General features: G+C 47.7%; 1 protein-coding gene across 1 annotated transcript in view; it reads right to left on the bottom strand.

Moving 5' to 3' along the window:
• Positions 1 to 3,522: 3,522 nt before the first annotated feature.
• The window catches only part of RTF1 (RTF1 homolog, Paf1/RNA polymerase II complex component), a 54,533-nt gene continuing 41,909 nt past the window's right edge, over positions 3,523 to 16,146 (bottom strand). Inside the window, exons 7-18 of the mRNA XM_059372564.1 lie at positions 12,946 to 13,081; positions 12,039 to 12,216; positions 10,999 to 11,081; positions 9,810 to 9,897; positions 9,609 to 9,716; positions 8,966 to 9,043; positions 8,246 to 8,367; positions 8,014 to 8,071; positions 7,499 to 7,576; positions 6,886 to 6,981; positions 6,038 to 6,149; positions 3,523 to 5,778 (exon numbers count right to left, since the gene is read on the bottom strand). Of these exons, the coding sequence (XP_059228547.1) occupies positions 5,672 to 5,778; positions 6,038 to 6,149; positions 6,886 to 6,981; positions 7,499 to 7,576; positions 8,014 to 8,071; positions 8,246 to 8,367; positions 8,966 to 9,043; positions 9,609 to 9,716; positions 9,810 to 9,897; positions 10,999 to 11,081; positions 12,039 to 12,216; positions 12,946 to 13,081 (1,244 nt within the window). The 3' untranslated portion in view covers positions 3,523 to 5,671. The remainder of the gene's footprint in view (positions 5,779 to 6,037; positions 6,150 to 6,885; positions 6,982 to 7,498; positions 7,577 to 8,013; positions 8,072 to 8,245; positions 8,368 to 8,965; positions 9,044 to 9,608; positions 9,717 to 9,809; positions 9,898 to 10,998; positions 11,082 to 12,038; positions 12,217 to 12,945; positions 13,082 to 16,146) is intronic.

Raw genomic sequence — 16,146 nt, 5'->3', positions numbered from 1 at the left:
GTCCCCACTAGGGCACTTCCCGGAATCTTGTACGGATGGCGTGGGTGCCTCCCCTCATTCCATTGGCGATACCTCTGCCGGCCAGACTTCCACGCCGGGTGCCCAGCCACCGAGTCCGCAGAACGTCCGGTGGCCAGGAGAAACGAGGAGCCACCGGGGAAGGGGGGCGCGGGGAGCTGGTGCCGCTCCTCCTCCGCGCGGGCCGCGGGGGTTGAAAGCTCGGACCGCGCTCTCAAACCCGGGAAGTCGCCCGCATCCCACTGGAGGCCACGCCTGGAGGAGCGCGCGCACCTGCAGGCGGCGGGGCCGGGAGTGGGCGAGCAGAGGCCGAGGCTGTAGGTTCGTCGGAGCCCCGCGGCGCACAGGCCCCGGGTGAGCGAGCTGCTGCCATCTGCCTCAGGCGCGTTTCTCCAAGTCTTGGGGCGCACTCAAAGGGTGGGCGGTCTGTGTCCCAGACCCGCGGGCGCTGCGGTCTGGGGGCAGAATGGGAGGGACAGGTGGGATCGAATGCCCCAGAACGCAGCGGCTCAGCTGGACAACCGCCTTGCCCCCCTTCCTTCCCCTTCCCTCCACCACATTTACTGGGCGTTCTCTAAGTGCCGGGTGGCGCTGGGAGTTGGGGATACGCGACAGACACAAGTCATTTCCAGGCTGAAGGTGGAGACTCATAAATACTAACAGTACAGCGTAGTGAGTGCCGCGCTAGGGAGAGCCAGCAGAAGATGCTCCCAAACCCGAGTGGGAGGGGAGGTCAAGGAAGGCTTCCGGAGGAGGTGACCTTCGGGCTGAGCGCGGAAGGGTGAGGAGTTCTCAAGGGAAAATGGTTGGAGACAGACGCGTGCATTCCTGGTCAGAGGTGAATGTGAGCCGAGCAAGGTGCCGCCTCCGCGCATTTTGCAAAGCAGGGTCCCTGACGGCTAAAAAGAAAAAAAAAATTTTTTTAAATTAAAAAGAAATAGCTTTCCTGGGGCTAGAACTCATGACTTCAAGATCAGTAGTTGGTGGCTTAACAAAGTGAGCCACCCAGGTGTCTCACAAAAATTTGATATTTTAAAGAGGGTATTGAGGTTGTCACTGTGGGAAGGATCAGAACTTTTTTTAGTCTTCTTTACATGGATTTTCCGGTCTGGTATTGTTCTATGTTTTAATGGCTTTTGGTGGGCGTGGGTAGGTGGAACCTCACCATCTTTTTGATGGGGCATGGTGAGGTGAGGTGGTCTTCCCAGTCACTTTCAGATTGGCCCATCTGGGGCAGGCCGAAAAGCAGCTCTGCTCCTCTGGACTTTCCCCATGCCCACCTCAGTGCCCACCCATCAGAATCTCAACCTGGAAGCAGAGCTTCTTGGCCCCAGAGGTGGGAGCTGCCTGGAGTCTCCAAGCCAAGCGCTCCAGCTTCTGGTAGCCCCGCTGCCCCACTCTGGCTGGTCTCCTGCCGCTTACACCCCCTCCCTCAGCCCCCTGCCTACTCCATGTGGACCCCGACCCCAGCCACTCTGCCCCCGAAGTCTCTCCTTCCAGGCAGCCTCTGCTCTAACCATAGCATTTATTGAACCGCTTCTGGGGGAAGGTACACTTAATTTTTAACAGGATCCTAACAGATCTTATGTAAAAGACAGAAAATTTGTGGCTTAGAGGAGTTAACTAGCCCTAGGAAGTGAGTTGGCTGAACTGGGATGTGAACCCTATACTGAGCTTGCAGTGCCTTGTGACTCTTGGGTCTCCCCTGGGCCCAGAGCACCTTCTGGAATCCCTAAATGTGCCTAAGCTGCAGTAGCTAAGCCCGCTGTGCAGGGCCATGAAAGTCCACCTCCAGGTTCCGCTCAGCCAGGACTGGGGCTAGCCTGGGGAGCCTTACAGAGAAGCCAGGCTGCTCCTTGGCCCTCTCACAGTGGTGCTGTTCCCTCCAGCCCAACACTTCACTCCTCAAGGGAACTCAGAGGTCCCCAGTGGTCAGTAAGGTCACAGAAAAACTCTGTGCTAGGGGTTGATGGTCTCCTGGGTCCCAAGAATTGCTGGAAACTGGAACATGGGATTATCCAAGAAAAGCTCCCCACACCAAGGCCTTCTCTCCCCTCAGCCTGTGGCAGTCAGTTTTCTGTCCTGGGGTATGGTTGCCTTAGGGCACTGGATCTTGGGATCTGTGCCCTTCGACCGGACAATCTTACCAGGTTGTCCTCTGGTAAGAATCACCCTCTTTAGGGCCGGATCCCACTGCTAGTGATCCCACTGTTCCCAGCAGTCAGGCAGTGGGAGTGTTACAGAGTTGGGAGAAAAATCTCGCTGGCACAGTTGCAGGGTGAGCCCCAGGGACCCACCTCTCCCAGCACCAGAGGTGGGCTTGGACTGGGCTCCTACCATTGGAATTGTCACCTCCCCCACCTTCCCAGCTCAAAAGGGAAGTAGATCCAGGATGTTGCTTCTTAAACCATGGTCAGAAAAGTTCGAAACACATCGTCCTGTGGGGCCGTGAAGCCCTTACAGAGCTCCCTATCTTGGGAGACTGAGAAAAGGATACTAGTATTTCCTCCATGGCCTCCAGTCCCTGGGCTCCCCCTTGGCACTCATGATAAGCAGGGAACAGGAGAGCAAAGGAACTGTGCCCAGGTCACTGAAAGCTGGAAGCAGCAGCCTCTCCTTGGGGTGGGGCAGTAGGAGGGTCCTACGAGGTTCTGTTAAAGCTGGTTGGTTCCAAGTTCCAAGCCAACTGGAGGTCTCCCTGGCCCTAGACAGCTTCCAGAGAAGCTTCTGTGGAACCAGGCTGCTGAAGAGCTAAAAAGAGCCACTTTCAGGTTAGGGAGGTATCAAGCTAAGAGAAGGGGAAGAGGAGAAACCAAGCACAAGAGAGGCTCTGTTGGACTTCCAAAACATGACTCTGAGAGTTGCCACTTGGGATGCAATCCTCAGACTAAATCTGATTCCCTTGTTAAAACAGGGTTGAAAGTTTATTTACAAATATCTGTACAGTTTGAGTGACAGGTCAGGCCTCCACAGAAACAAAGAAAAAAGCATTTTGAAGGGAAGCTGTAGGCAGTAGAGTTTCCCTGCACCTGTCAGAACCAAGACAGACAAACAGAACTATACATCATGAGCTAGGCTTATGGACATTGGCCTTCTTGCTTCTTGGAAGGAAGTGAAAATGTATAAAACAGCCTTAGTTGCCGCACCCTTCAACACTGAAACCACACGGGAGGTGGGGGGGAGGCGTGGAGCAGGGCGCCATGGCAGCAACTCCCCAGCCTAAGAAATATACCGAGAACTGCCGAGAAACCCCGCTGTGGGTGGGGTGGGAGACCAAGCCAACTGCTTACGTCTGGTCCAGGTCTCATCTGGTCAAGGTCTTGGTTCAGAGGCCCTGCCTCAGTGGAGATTGGAGAGGAGTCCTCGGTCCTGACTCCAACCACCAAGGAGACTCCTCAGGGGGTCCGCTGGGTGGCCTTTCTCCTGGCCGTGTGCTGGTGTCTCAGGAGCCCAAGTTTCCACAGCTGCACGTGGGGCGTGGGGGTAAAGCGGCTACAGGTGTGATGCAGTTTTAATAAAAATTTTATTACACAGCCATAATGTAATCGACACTTCTCCAAATCCAAATGATACTAAATACAGATCTACATGGTGGATCAGAATGACTCCAGCAAATTAGATGGGTTCTTTAATTTCATGTCTCTGAAAACCAGAAAGAGAAAACAGTCCAGGTTCGTCATGATAGGAGAGGTCCCAGCAGCCTCCAGGACTTCGCCGGAGTCTGGGCAACGGTTCGCGGTCTGTGATTCCACATTTACACAACAGTCTGTAAAGGCTTGCGGCCAATGGACTGTTCAAGTATAGATGATTTTAATGAGTCCACTGCCCACCTCTGCCCAACCGAACTGCAGCACAGCCACCACAGAGCTGGATTACAGTCACAGTTCACCAGGTTTACAGTCACAATACTTTTTTTTTTTTTTTAAAAACCATCCATTGCTGCTTCGTTTTCAAATAAAAAAGTGTAAACTAAGTTAAAGCAACACCGAGGCTCCACTAAACCCAGAAGAGTCATCAAGTTCATTTTTCCGTTTACATACAACCAAAGTCTGTGATTTCCCGTCATCCCACTTCCTGACAGAAAAGTAGGGTGAAGAAGTACAGAGCAGAGCCTCTAAGTTCCTCTCCCTCTCGTGGGACTCGGCCGCTCTCAGCTGTTTCTTTAGCTTAGTTCTTGGTATATATAGTCAGCTGTACTTTGTTCTGAAAAGATTTGTTAAATGCCACTTTTATTTACACTTGGAGCTTTACACCTGAGAATGATTATCAAGCCGTCAGCTTATCTCTTTTCAAACATTTCATAAAGACATACACACTTCTTTGCTGGCTTCCCCCTAGCTGCACAACAATATATATGCTTACCATATATATAGGTACACACACACACACACACACACACACACACAAAACTGCACATGCTTGTAACATCTGCAACCAAGACCTTTTGGTGTTCATTCTTGCCACAGTCACGTGGAATACTTTCTCTTCAAAGAAACAAAACGAAATTATCATTCCTCCTGAAACAGCAAAACAGAATCACTAGGAAGAGACAAGTACGTGGGGGTGGGGAAAAGACACAGTCTATGTGCATCCAAGAAGTTGTGGGCTGTCCCCATGGGGGGAGCAAGACACGTGCACTGCCCTGTCTGGTACTTGGCTAGGGGGGTTCCCACCTGCCTGCTGGGACACAGCCTACAGGGCAGGGACCACACGGGGGTAGGGGGTAGGGGGTGTGAGGAGTGTGTGGTGGGGAGGCTTTCTCTGAGGAGGGAGCGGAGTGGGGAAAGGGCTGTGGGGAGGGGATGTTACATAGCTACAGCAGTCAGGCCTGTTTAGTAAGAAGAATCACATTTAATGAGTTTCTTTCTTGCAGTTTCAGATGCTCATGTACAGCTGAAAAATATCTGAAACAGCTATAGATCCATGACAGACCGATACAAAGAGTACTGCATTTTTAAAAAAATGATAAAAAAATCCAAACTTACAGACACGCACACACACACACACGCGCGCGCGCTCACGCTCTCTCTCTCAAACAGCCCCCCCCCCCACAAATGTACACTTTTTGGAAACTAAATTGGATTTGAAAACCTCTCTTTTGCAGAGATGGGAAGAAGAGAAAGATGAGGAGAGAGGAAGGAGGACTGCAGGTGCCCAGTCCCCACTCCCTCCACAAGGGTCCGGGGCCAAATGGTCAATGGTTGGGTCCAAGGCAGCCCGCGGGGGAGACTGCCTGGTGCTGCTGCTGTTGCCTCCAGGGGCTCCAGCAGGAATCCCAGCTCCACGCTAATACTGAATGTGTGCAGAGTGGCCAATGAACTGTGCTGGTTTGAAAACAAAAACAAAAATAAAAACAAAAACAAAAACAAAACCAAAACAAAAAACAAAAAAGGGCAAACACAAATCTAAAGACATGGATAAAGCCCGAGAGCCCAGGCCCACACTGGGTGAGAGGCCCGGGAGGTGGGTGGGAGATGGTGCAGACAAGGGAGGTCTATACAGCAAATGGTTTATAGTACAGATGACTGGCAGTTCTAGAGTCTCTTCCCAGTTCTACTGCTGCTCCAGCCCAAAGAGGGCAAATCAAAGGAAAAGAGGAAAAGAGGACACTGTGATGGGGCATGCAGGGTCAGAAGCAGCAGGCTGGGTGCGCTCAAATAAGCCCTCGTCGTTTTTTGTAGTCTTCCAAGTTGAGCGATCTCCGTGGAGCCCCATCTTTGGCTGGTGGAGCCTTGGAGGTGATGGCCAAAGCCTTTGACTCTGTGGGAGAGAAGAGCCAATTGGCATCTGAGGAGACCACCAGGTCCTTTTTAGTCTTGCGAGGCACTCCTTCCGGCAGCCTGCCTGCCTGGCCCTGCTCCCTCTCAAACACGCCTGCAGCCGCGCTTACTGTGGCCTCTACAGATACGGACGAGTGGACACCCGCCCTGCCTCCCGAACACTGGGCCTCCCTGCTGGCCAAGTCCAGCCCTGATGCCTTCTGGTCCTCAGCCAGCTCCACTCCCCCACCCTCACCTACCCGAGCTGGGAACTTGTAAATCAATCTTCACATCGAAATCATGTACTTTGAACAAATCTTCTGAGAGGTCGCTGGCTGACTTAGAATTCAAATCTTTATCCTTTCCCTGACCCTGCAATGTGAAGAGAAAAACTCATTATAAAAGTATAAATGCAAGCAGACTTCAAGAAGCAGCAGCCACTAATGGTAAAAAAAGCTTTGGCTCAAGTTCATTAGCTCTCTCTGCGAAGGCCCCTTTCTGATTCCTTCTCTCAGAACAGGAGAGGCCACAAAAGGTTTCTTTTCTGAAGCCTACGACAGGAAAGGGAAGGCTCATGTCAGTGGTGAGGGGGATGCGGGGGGGAGGCTTAAGACAATAAGCCACCTTCTGACCCAAGATTTCAGAAATTCCTGGGACAGTTTGGGCTCCACAGGAAAAGATCTAACTTATGCGAAAAACTGCTTCTAAATGGGCAGTTTCTCCGTTTAACATTTTAGTTTTCAAAGAGCTTTCACCTCTACAACCATCTGATCCTTATGTGTCATCAGCTTCTCCTAATTATCCCACGAGACAGAGGATAGAGTATTACCCCCATTTTACACGAGAGAAAATGTGGTTCAGAGGTCTACGTGTCAGTCACCTAATGCTGTAATCCAGGCCTTACTTAAGTAGTGGCGTTGGGTTTAGCATTTAGGTTGTCCGACTAAAGTTCAGTAGCTGTTTATCGTATTTATCAAGAATCAGGACTGAGAATGGACTGCAAGTGGGAGGCGATGTTCCTCTGGGTGGGATGAGTCAGGTCTACGGCAGGCCGAGCATCCGGGCCAGTAGCCTTGCTCTGCGGGCCTCAGGGCAGTACCGTACTTGCCTTGCTCATTTCCTTCGGAGCATCTGGTAATACTCCAGAACCGTATTTTGCATTCAGCTGGGCCAAGATGGCAGCTTGAACAGCTGGGTCTCTGGACTGAGAGAGAGATTACATTATTTCAGAGAGTATTTAACACTCACACAGTGCTACGCCAGATTCTTTCCCATCAACCACCACTAACATGACAAGCACCACAGTAGACCCATCAGCAGCTCAGTGGGGTTTTCCTCAAGGCAGCAAAGAGCAGCAATTAAAGCTCTGAAGCCCAGCCCCAAGCTGGCCTGGCCCTAGGTGGCCCAGCCTCCACATTCCTCATGTTTGCTGCACTGGTAAACCCACCCTGACACCAGCAGGGGTGGTGGTGGGGGCAGACAGAGCGGGGAGTCTGGAAGTGTCTAGAAATCCGTGCCAGGTTTTCATTCTCGGCACGTCCTACAGTAAGATTTTAAAAAACCGAAAAGAAAAAAAAGAGGTAGCCAGACCCAAGAGTTCGAGCCATGCAAATCCCACTAAGACAACATTATTTTTAACTTCCTTATTAATCTCCTAATGGAATTCATTTTATGTCCTAGAATCTAGGTCCTGACTAAAAACGTCCTCTTTCGGCACTCACGTTAGAAACGATGGTAGGTTTGCACTGCCGCCTGGTAAAGGGATCCATCTGTTGGTTTTTCATGTTGTGACTTTCAGCCTATAACAGAGAGCGTGCATTACAGAACTGTGTCTTTTTTTTTCCCCCTTGTCTTTCATTTATCCTGAACTTACGTATAAATAACAGTCTTTTCAAGGGCTAAAGAAAGTCAAAAGTGGTCTATCATCGTCTTCCCTTCAAGACCAGAGCAGATATGGGGGCAACAACAGAACGAAAGCAAAAGTCGATAAAGATGAACACCTGCGGAGCAGAGGTTAAGGGATGGGGAGGGTAAGATGAGCAGGAGACTACTGCTTGTCGTCATCAATCGATCAATCTTATGGGTCTGTGTGTGCACCCAGAGCCCGTGTATGTGAAGTGTACATGTTAACGTCAGTAATTAAAAAAATAAAAGGGAACAAGATGTACAGAAGATTTCCTATCATTTTATTAATTAAAATTGTTTTCAGTGATCTAAATAAAGTTGTCTTACTCACCACAAGGGCCTTCTCAGACTCCACAATGTTCCACTCCCGGTTCCGCTGGTTGATGTAACTATGGGGGAGTAAGAGGGTGAGTCAGTGGGCTGTGGAAGAAGGGAGGGAAGCCCTTAGCCCTGACCCTGGAGCCACATGGAGCCAGCGCTGCACGTGCAAGGCCACAGGCTGGCCTGATGATTGTGGCAAGGTCCGTGCATTCAGAATGGGAGCCCAAGGTTCTGTAACATACCTGATGGCGGATATGTTCTTGGTCCGCTGGCGGTCCAGGGCCTCTGCCCGCTCCTCCAGCTCATTCAGCTGGTCTTGGATCTGTTTGGCCTTGTCCTGATCCCCCAGGTCCTCAGCCATGGCCTGCACACAGAGAGATGTGTTTGTTTTTGGCTATGACAGGCCTTGTATCATCTCTCCCCTTACTTCCAGCACAGGCAAGACAGCTCATGTGATGAACAAATGACAGGAAATATGAAAGGACACTGAAAACAAACTTTACAAATGCAAGGTAGAATTCTTATTATAGTAGTTAACACCCTGCCATAACCTATCTGGCCCGGGGCCCCTGCTACAGGGATGTGTAACACTGACCTTAGAACTCAGGCCCCATGGGGCTCACTCACCCTACCAAGGCTCACCCTCCATCCTGATGTGAAAAATGGAAAGCCACCCACCTCAGCTGGGCATGGCAACATCATTTGTTCAGACCCAGTGCTGAGAGGACCCTGGCTTCTGTCTTATTACACACAAAACAAAAGGGACTAGGAAAGTAGAGGGAATGGAACAGACACAATTTACAGAAAGAAATATGGCCAAGGGATGGTGCCTAGGTGCCAGGAAGGCACAGTGTTGCTTCCTCTGGAGCCCAATCCTGCCACCACTAACTGAGCAGGGGATGAACAAGTCTGATTTTCACATCTTACAGGACAAGGAAGGAGATTCAAGTGCAAGTCCTCACCTTTTCCTTTAGCAGCTGAGTCTTCTTCATAGCATAGTTGGGTGGAGCTTTCCTGAACCTTTCCTTCTCTTTCACAATCTGTACCAGAGAGGAGATACCAGCAGTGAAGTATTCCTACACTACTTCTGCAGACAGGGTAAGTGAGCCATTTTGGAGGCTAGCAGCTAGTTAAAAGGGGGCTGCTCTTCCTATAGCAGTGTCAAGCCCCAGAGAGACAGAGCGAGTTCATTCCAAGGAATACTATGCTGCTTCCAGGGTCACGGAGATTCTTCTGGCACAGTCTGAAGGAAAATGCACCAATAAGCAGCAGCAGCCCAAGGACCTGGTACTGTAAGGCTAGCCACTGTCCAAGAGAACAGAGATCAAAGAACTTTACCAAAAGGTTTTGGAGAAAGGAAACTCTTGAAGGACCAAGCCTAGCAGAATACAGATCCCTGAACTTGAAGTACACTTTGTTACTCTAGGACTTCAAATGAGAATGTACAGAGAACATCTGGATAGTAATAGCAATATTCTCTCATCCTTCTGCAATAGTAGCACAGATAAAAACGCCCAGATACGGGGAAAGGAAAGAAAGTTACGATCTTCTTGAATACTGGTTCTTACTGAAAATCTCCAGTCTCTGGGGCACTAGGTTTCTTACCTCTTCAATGTCCTGATCATTGAATTTATAATTAAGAGCTTCTTTAATAGACAACTCCTTCTTATTGATTTCATCTAGAGTGGGCAACTGCATGCCAGCAGAGAACATCTAGACCAAAACACGACAAAAGGTCATTAATAAGAGATTCTGGAAACATTCTCAGAGTTTTCACAAAGTGCTAGGTGCCATCTATCCACTTACCGCTTCTTTCCATTTCATGAATTCGCTTTCAGTGAATTCCTGGTTTGAGACAAATTCTAGGCGGAACACTCGTTGGTCGTTGCCATGCCTACATAAAAAAGAGACAGCATCTCCAAGAATGGGTATGTTACCTGCAGCAGCAGCAAGGCAACCCAACCAGACTGTGAACCACCCATCTCTGTGGTTCTCAACCCTGGCTGACGTTTAGAATCACCCAGAAAGATCTGTAGAAATTCTAATGTGAAAGCACCACTGTAGTTCAACTGAATCAGAATGATGAATTAAATAAACAATACCTCCCAGGCTGTTCTAATGGGCAGCCAGGATAAAGAATCACAGCTAGGACTGGGGAAAAAATGCACCTGGCCAGTGCTTCAAAAGCCCATTTACCATAAAATTTGTCACAGTTATCGGGCAGCAAGAGTATGAAATATTATGAAGATACCTGAATGACAGGGAAACTCCATTCCCTTGAGAGAAAGCACTTTGCCTTCTGACTAACTCCTATGGTGCCAAAATTAAGTGAGTCAGTGTCATTCTCCTAGGGATAGTCACTCTCTGCATGTCATGGTCACTGCCTACCCCAACTGGCTCTTTTAAAACAGACCAGGAAAGATAATGGGGACAGGAGTGGAGACCACAGAGACCAAATGAGGCCACCGTACAGCCGAATCCATCAGCTGCTACCTGCAGTGATCCTGGCAAACTACTTCTACTTCTTACACTGGATCTCTAGAATTTTCAGGCTCCAAGAGGACAGGGATTTAAGTGTATCTACTTTGTTTTTGCCTCTATCCTGATGCCCAGAACAGTGGCACGTAGCAGGTACTCCGTAAGGATCATGTTACTGAAGAGGAAACCAAGTCCTGAAAGGTGACTTGAACTGTCAAAGGTCAGGTTAGTGAGGGACAGAGCCAGGACCAGAAGCAAGCCTCTTGACCATGGTCACCAAGGACATGCCCGCAGGGCTCTGGGTGGCAGGGAGCTCCCAAGCTGCCTTCTTCCTTCTCTGTGTCCTCCCACTTCTTGTCCCAGATCTCCCCTACCTTTCCCTACAGGTAAAGGAAGAATAAGCTTCCCTCCAAGTTCCCTCTAACAGGAAATGCCCCACGGGGCAAGTATGGCAGCCCCATTAGGCAGTGCCGGTGGGCAGCAGGAATAGAAGCCGTCCTAGCAGAGCCTCCCCTACCGTAGCTGTAGCCCTTTGTTTGTCCTGGTGCCACCGAGCTGGTAAACCTTGGCGGTTTCCACAACGCCTGTGATTTCAGCCACCTAAGTGAAAGGACAGTGAAGCCAGTTAAAAAGAGACCCTTTCAGAGCTCTCCACCGCACTCCCACCTAAGCTGTGGATGAGTGACCCTGCACTGAGAGGACCCCACAGCTGCCAGGTGCTCTGGGCCCCTTCCTCAGGTTCAGAACTCGGATGGCCAAGCACCAAGAGCCCCGAACACAGAGTGAGCAAGCGCCAGGAGAGGCGGCAGTTAGCCTGGTGCGGCCATCAGGAGCGTCCCCTCTGACTTCATTCTACCTTACTAAGGGGATGTGCTTGGGATCTCAGAGGTCACTTTTATAAAGCAAGTAAGAAGACCACAGAAGTCAGTTTCTGTTTGTCAAGCTTTCTGGGACACAGCATGGCTGCTGGTCCTCACAGAAGGAGGTAAACACATATTAAAACCGTACAACCCAGGCTAAAACAAACAAAAAGAAAAGGAAAAAAAATAATCAAACAGCTATGTTCCAGCCATTCAGATCATAGAGGCAGTGCCAGAACTCACAAAACCACCTCTATTAGGTTGGAGGGTGGTTTTCGGTGTTTTTGTGTTTGTTTTTAAACCTCAATATAATTCTGCTTCAGAAGTCATTCAGTATGTAACATGGAAATTTTTCATTTATTTATTTTTCAAATGAACAAAGCTTCCAGATTATGTAACTCCCAATGAATACTCCCTAAATGTCTCTCTCCTCATTTTTATTTGAAAGGAAAAATAAAGAGAGTTATTCTAAATCTAAACCCCCCGCCACTAGGCTCCAAAGACTCCTTCTGGCAGCAGGTCATGCACGATCTCTGGTTACCTCAGACTGTCATTATTCTACAGGCATCTCAATTAGAGTCTATTTTCCCATCAAATGGTAGCAGAAAAGTGACAGACTTGTTCAGCAGCTCCTACTCCCAGTCAAGAATCATTATATTTAAAACATGGACAATTGTCCATGGAAAGAAACACCAACCCGGTAAACTGGTTTGCTGTTGTGGTTTCCAATGCCAATCCGTACAAAACATCCTGTGACCGTTTTAGCAAAGAAGGGCATGTGACACCAACGCTCTAGCTTATGCCGTGATAATCGAACCCGATTCAATTCCTCGGGTAAGGAGACTGGTTGTGATTTGGGAGGGATCTCTTCTTTCCTGTGAGGAATAAAGGGTAATGGGAAAAGTGTTCCTCATAAAAACAGACCAAGGGGTGCCTGGGTGGCTCAGTCGGTTAAGTGTCCCCGACTCTTGATTTTGGCTCAGGTCATGATCTCAAGGTTGTGATATCTAGCCCCATGTTGGGCTCCACACTGGGCATGGAGCCTGTTTAAGGTTTTCTCTCTCCCTCCCTCAGTCCCTCCCCACCCCCAGCCTCCAGCATGTGTTGTTTCTGGAAAAACCGAACAAAACAAAAAAACCCACAAACAAACAAAACAACAACAAATCAGATCAAGATACAGAAATACTACCGACTTCTTAACACTTAACCAAAGTACATGGGATTAACTGTAAGAGAAATAAATGAAGTCATAGGAAAGAGTGGTAACAGAACCCTGCTCCTATGAACTGTCTTCAGTGAGGCTGTCATTCCAGATAATCTACCAGAGTAAGAAAAGTAATGGAAACTTCAGGCCAGTCTGAGGGTGACATGAAGTCAGGGCCTACCTGCCAGGCCCAGACAAAATGCCCAGAGGTGCAGGCTAGGAGCCAAAGGCAGGAGCACATGTTTGGACTGGTATGTTAGGGAACTCAGCTCTACGATTCAGGGTACTGAACTAAATCGAAGTTCACCACCCAAACAAGAAGACTTTGGAAACTACACTAAGTTTCTCCCCAAAGAACCCACCTATCCTGACTATTAGACCGAAATATACACAAGCTTACTCCTCTTCTTCATCAGATGATGATGTTCGGGATGAGCGGTCTGACTTTTCACTAGATTTGTCATCCTCTTCCTCTTCCTCATCATCAGAGTACACCTCACTGGTCTTCAATGGCTGTTTTTTAGCGAGGAGCTCAGCTAAAAAGAAAGGGGAAATGTTTATCCACATTCTCTCAATAAGAAACTGAAACATCTTCTATGCTTGAAAAAGAACCAGGACATGGGAAGGGACTCAACAGACAGCCCTATCCTCTCTGGACTGCACAGTGATCACCCGGGTTACAAAAAGAACCGAGTTAAACCGGAGTTAAAAACATTCAGGCGGGGCGACTGGGTGGCTCAGTTGGTTGAGCGACTGCCTTCGGCTCAGGTCATGATCCTGGACTTCCAGGATCGAGTCCCGCATCGGGCTCCCAGCTCCTTGGGGAGTCTGCTTCTCCCTCTGACCTTCTCTCTCATGCTCTCTCTCACTCATTCTCTCTCAAAGAAATAAATAAAATCTTTAAAACAAACAAACAAAATTCAGGCACCAACTGTCGATCTTTAATAGACAAAAAAGGGCTGGAAGCTTATTGCTAAGTGGGCAGAAAGGGTTGCCAACTCTAATGAGTTACCTATGTTACACTCCAGATGTTTGAAGATGGGCAAGAAAGATGGGGAAAATTTTGTGATGTCTTCAGAGAGTCTTGGAGAAAAACTTTATTTGCAATTTAAAGCACTATCTGAATTAGCAGAAGACTGAAAACAATGCAAATATCTGCACAGGGGAGTGGCTGAATCACCTCTAGTACATCCACTTAAACAGAGTACTATGCAGCTATGAAGGGACCAGGGTCACCTGGGTGGTGTAGTAGGTTCACTTGGTTGGCACTTGGTTTTGGCTCAGGTCATGATCTCACAGTTGTGGGACTGAGCACCAGGTTGGGCTCTGCACTAAGCACTGAGTCTGCTTTAAATTCTCTTTTCCTCTCCCTCCAGGGCGCACACTCTAATAAATAAATGAATAAAATCTTTTAAAAGATCTTTATTTTAGCAAGAGAGAAAAAGAGACAGCGAGAGAGAGCAAGAGTGGAGAGGAGAGGGAGAAGCAGACTCCCTGTGAGCAAGGAGCCCAACGTGGGGCTCAATCCCAGAACCCTGGGATCATGATCTGAGCCAAAAGCAGATGCTTAACTGACAGCCACCCAGGCACCCCAAAACAAATAAAATCTTTAAAGAAAAGAAAAAATGGAATGAGTCATTACACTACATCCTGAGTTAGAAAATGTTTTTTAGAGGGCCAGTCAGTAAATATTTTAGGTTTGGGCTTCATGTGGTCATTATTTCAACTATTCAACTTTGCTGCTATAGATAAAAAGCAGCTACAATTATGAAACAAATGGGCATTGCTGCTTTCCAATAGAATTCTATTTCAAAAACAGGTAGTTTAGGGGCATCTGGGTGGCTCAGTGGGTTAAAGCCTCTGCCTTCAGCTCAGGTCATGATCCCAGGGTTCTGGAATCGAGCCCCACATCGGGCTCTCTGCTCTGCAAGAAGCCTGCTTCTCCCTCTCTCTCTGCCTGCCTCTCTACCTACTTGTGATCTCTGTCAAATAAATAAATAAAATCTTAAAAAAACAAAAACAAAAACAAAAACCCAGGTAGTTTAGAGGCGCCTGGCTGGCTCCGTAGGAGAATGCGACTCTTGATCTCTAGTCACGAGCTCAAACCCTACAATGGGTATAGAGATTACTTAAATAAAATAAAACTTAAAAAAAAAAAAAAAGTCATTGGGATGCCTGGGTGGCTCAGTTGGTTGGACGACTGCCTTCGGCTCAGGTCATGATCCTGGAGTCCCGGGATCGAGTCCCGCATCGGACTCTCAGCTCCATGGGGAGTCTGCTTCTCTCTCTGACCTTCTCCTCTCTCACTGTCTCTCTCTCAGGTAAATAAATAAAATCTTTAAAAAAAAAAAAAAAGTCATCTACCAATCACTATGTGATATAAAAACTAAGGAGTGACCTCTAGGATCTGTGGTTAAGTGAAAAAAAGCAATGTAGAGGAAAGTATGCATAGTGAGCTACCATTAATCTTAAGATGGAAGGTGAATCTGCCTCCTTTCATTTAAAAAAAAAATAGGATAGGATACGATATAAAAAATTTGTTTAAAAGGTTGCCTGTTACAGAAGGGAGGCTGGGGATGAAATAGAAAGGTATAGATACTAAATCTCTTTGAATATATCTTCTTTAGGACTTTGATTTGGAAACTTTGTTTTGTTTCATTTCGTTAAGTAAGATTTTTGTTTCCTTAAAGATCTCAGGGTCCATGAGTTCAAGCCCCCTGTTGGGTATATATGCGAGAAATGGTAAGTCTTTTCAAAAGCAGTGCTGAGAAAACTGAACATACCATGTGAAAACAAAACAAAACAAAACTTAGCTCCTTACTCTACACTGTATATGAATCAAAGACCTAAATGTGGGGCATCTGGGTGGCTCAGTCTAAAATGTCTGACCCTTGATTTTGGCTCAGTGATCTCAGGGTTGTGAGATGGAGCCCTGGACAGGGCTCCAAATAAGATTCTCTCTCCCCCTATCCCTCTGCCCCTCCCTATCCTCTCTGTCTAAAAACCAAACCAAGCCAAATCAAACCAAACAACCAGCCAACCAAAACCAAAAAACAAAGACCTAAATGTAAGAGCTAAAACTATGAAACTCTTAAAAGAAAACATAAGGGAAATGCTTCACAACACTGAATTTGGCAATGATTTCTTGGATATGACACCAAAAGCATAAGCAACAAAAGAAAAAACATTAAGCTAAATTGTACTTCATCAAAATTAAAAACTTTTGTGCAATGAAAAGATACTAGCCAAGAGTGAAACGAAACCTACAGAATGGAAGAAAATATTTGCAAATCATCTATCCGATGAGGGATTAATATTCAAAATATTTGAAGAACTCAAAATTCAACAACAAAGAACATGATTAAAAAAAAACACAGGTCGGGCGCCTGGGTGGCTCAGTGGTTAAGCCGCTGCCTTCGGCTCAGGTCATGATCTCAGGGTCCTGGGATCGAGTCCCGCGTCGGGCTCTCTGCTCAGCAGGGAGCCTGCTTCCTCCTCTCTCTCTCTCTCTCTCTGCCTGCCTCTCTGCCTACTTGTGATTTCTCTCTGTCAAGTAAATAAATAAAATCTTTAAAAAAAAAAAAAAAAAAAAAAAAAAAAA

Source organism: Mustela nigripes, chromosome 13 (assembly GCF_022355385.1).
Source record: "Mustela nigripes isolate SB6536 chromosome 13, MUSNIG.SB6536, whole genome shotgun sequence".
Lineage (NCBI taxonomy): Eukaryota > Metazoa > Chordata > Mammalia > Carnivora > Mustelidae > Mustela > Mustela nigripes.
This window is presented reverse-complemented; position numbering and strand designations above follow the sequence as displayed.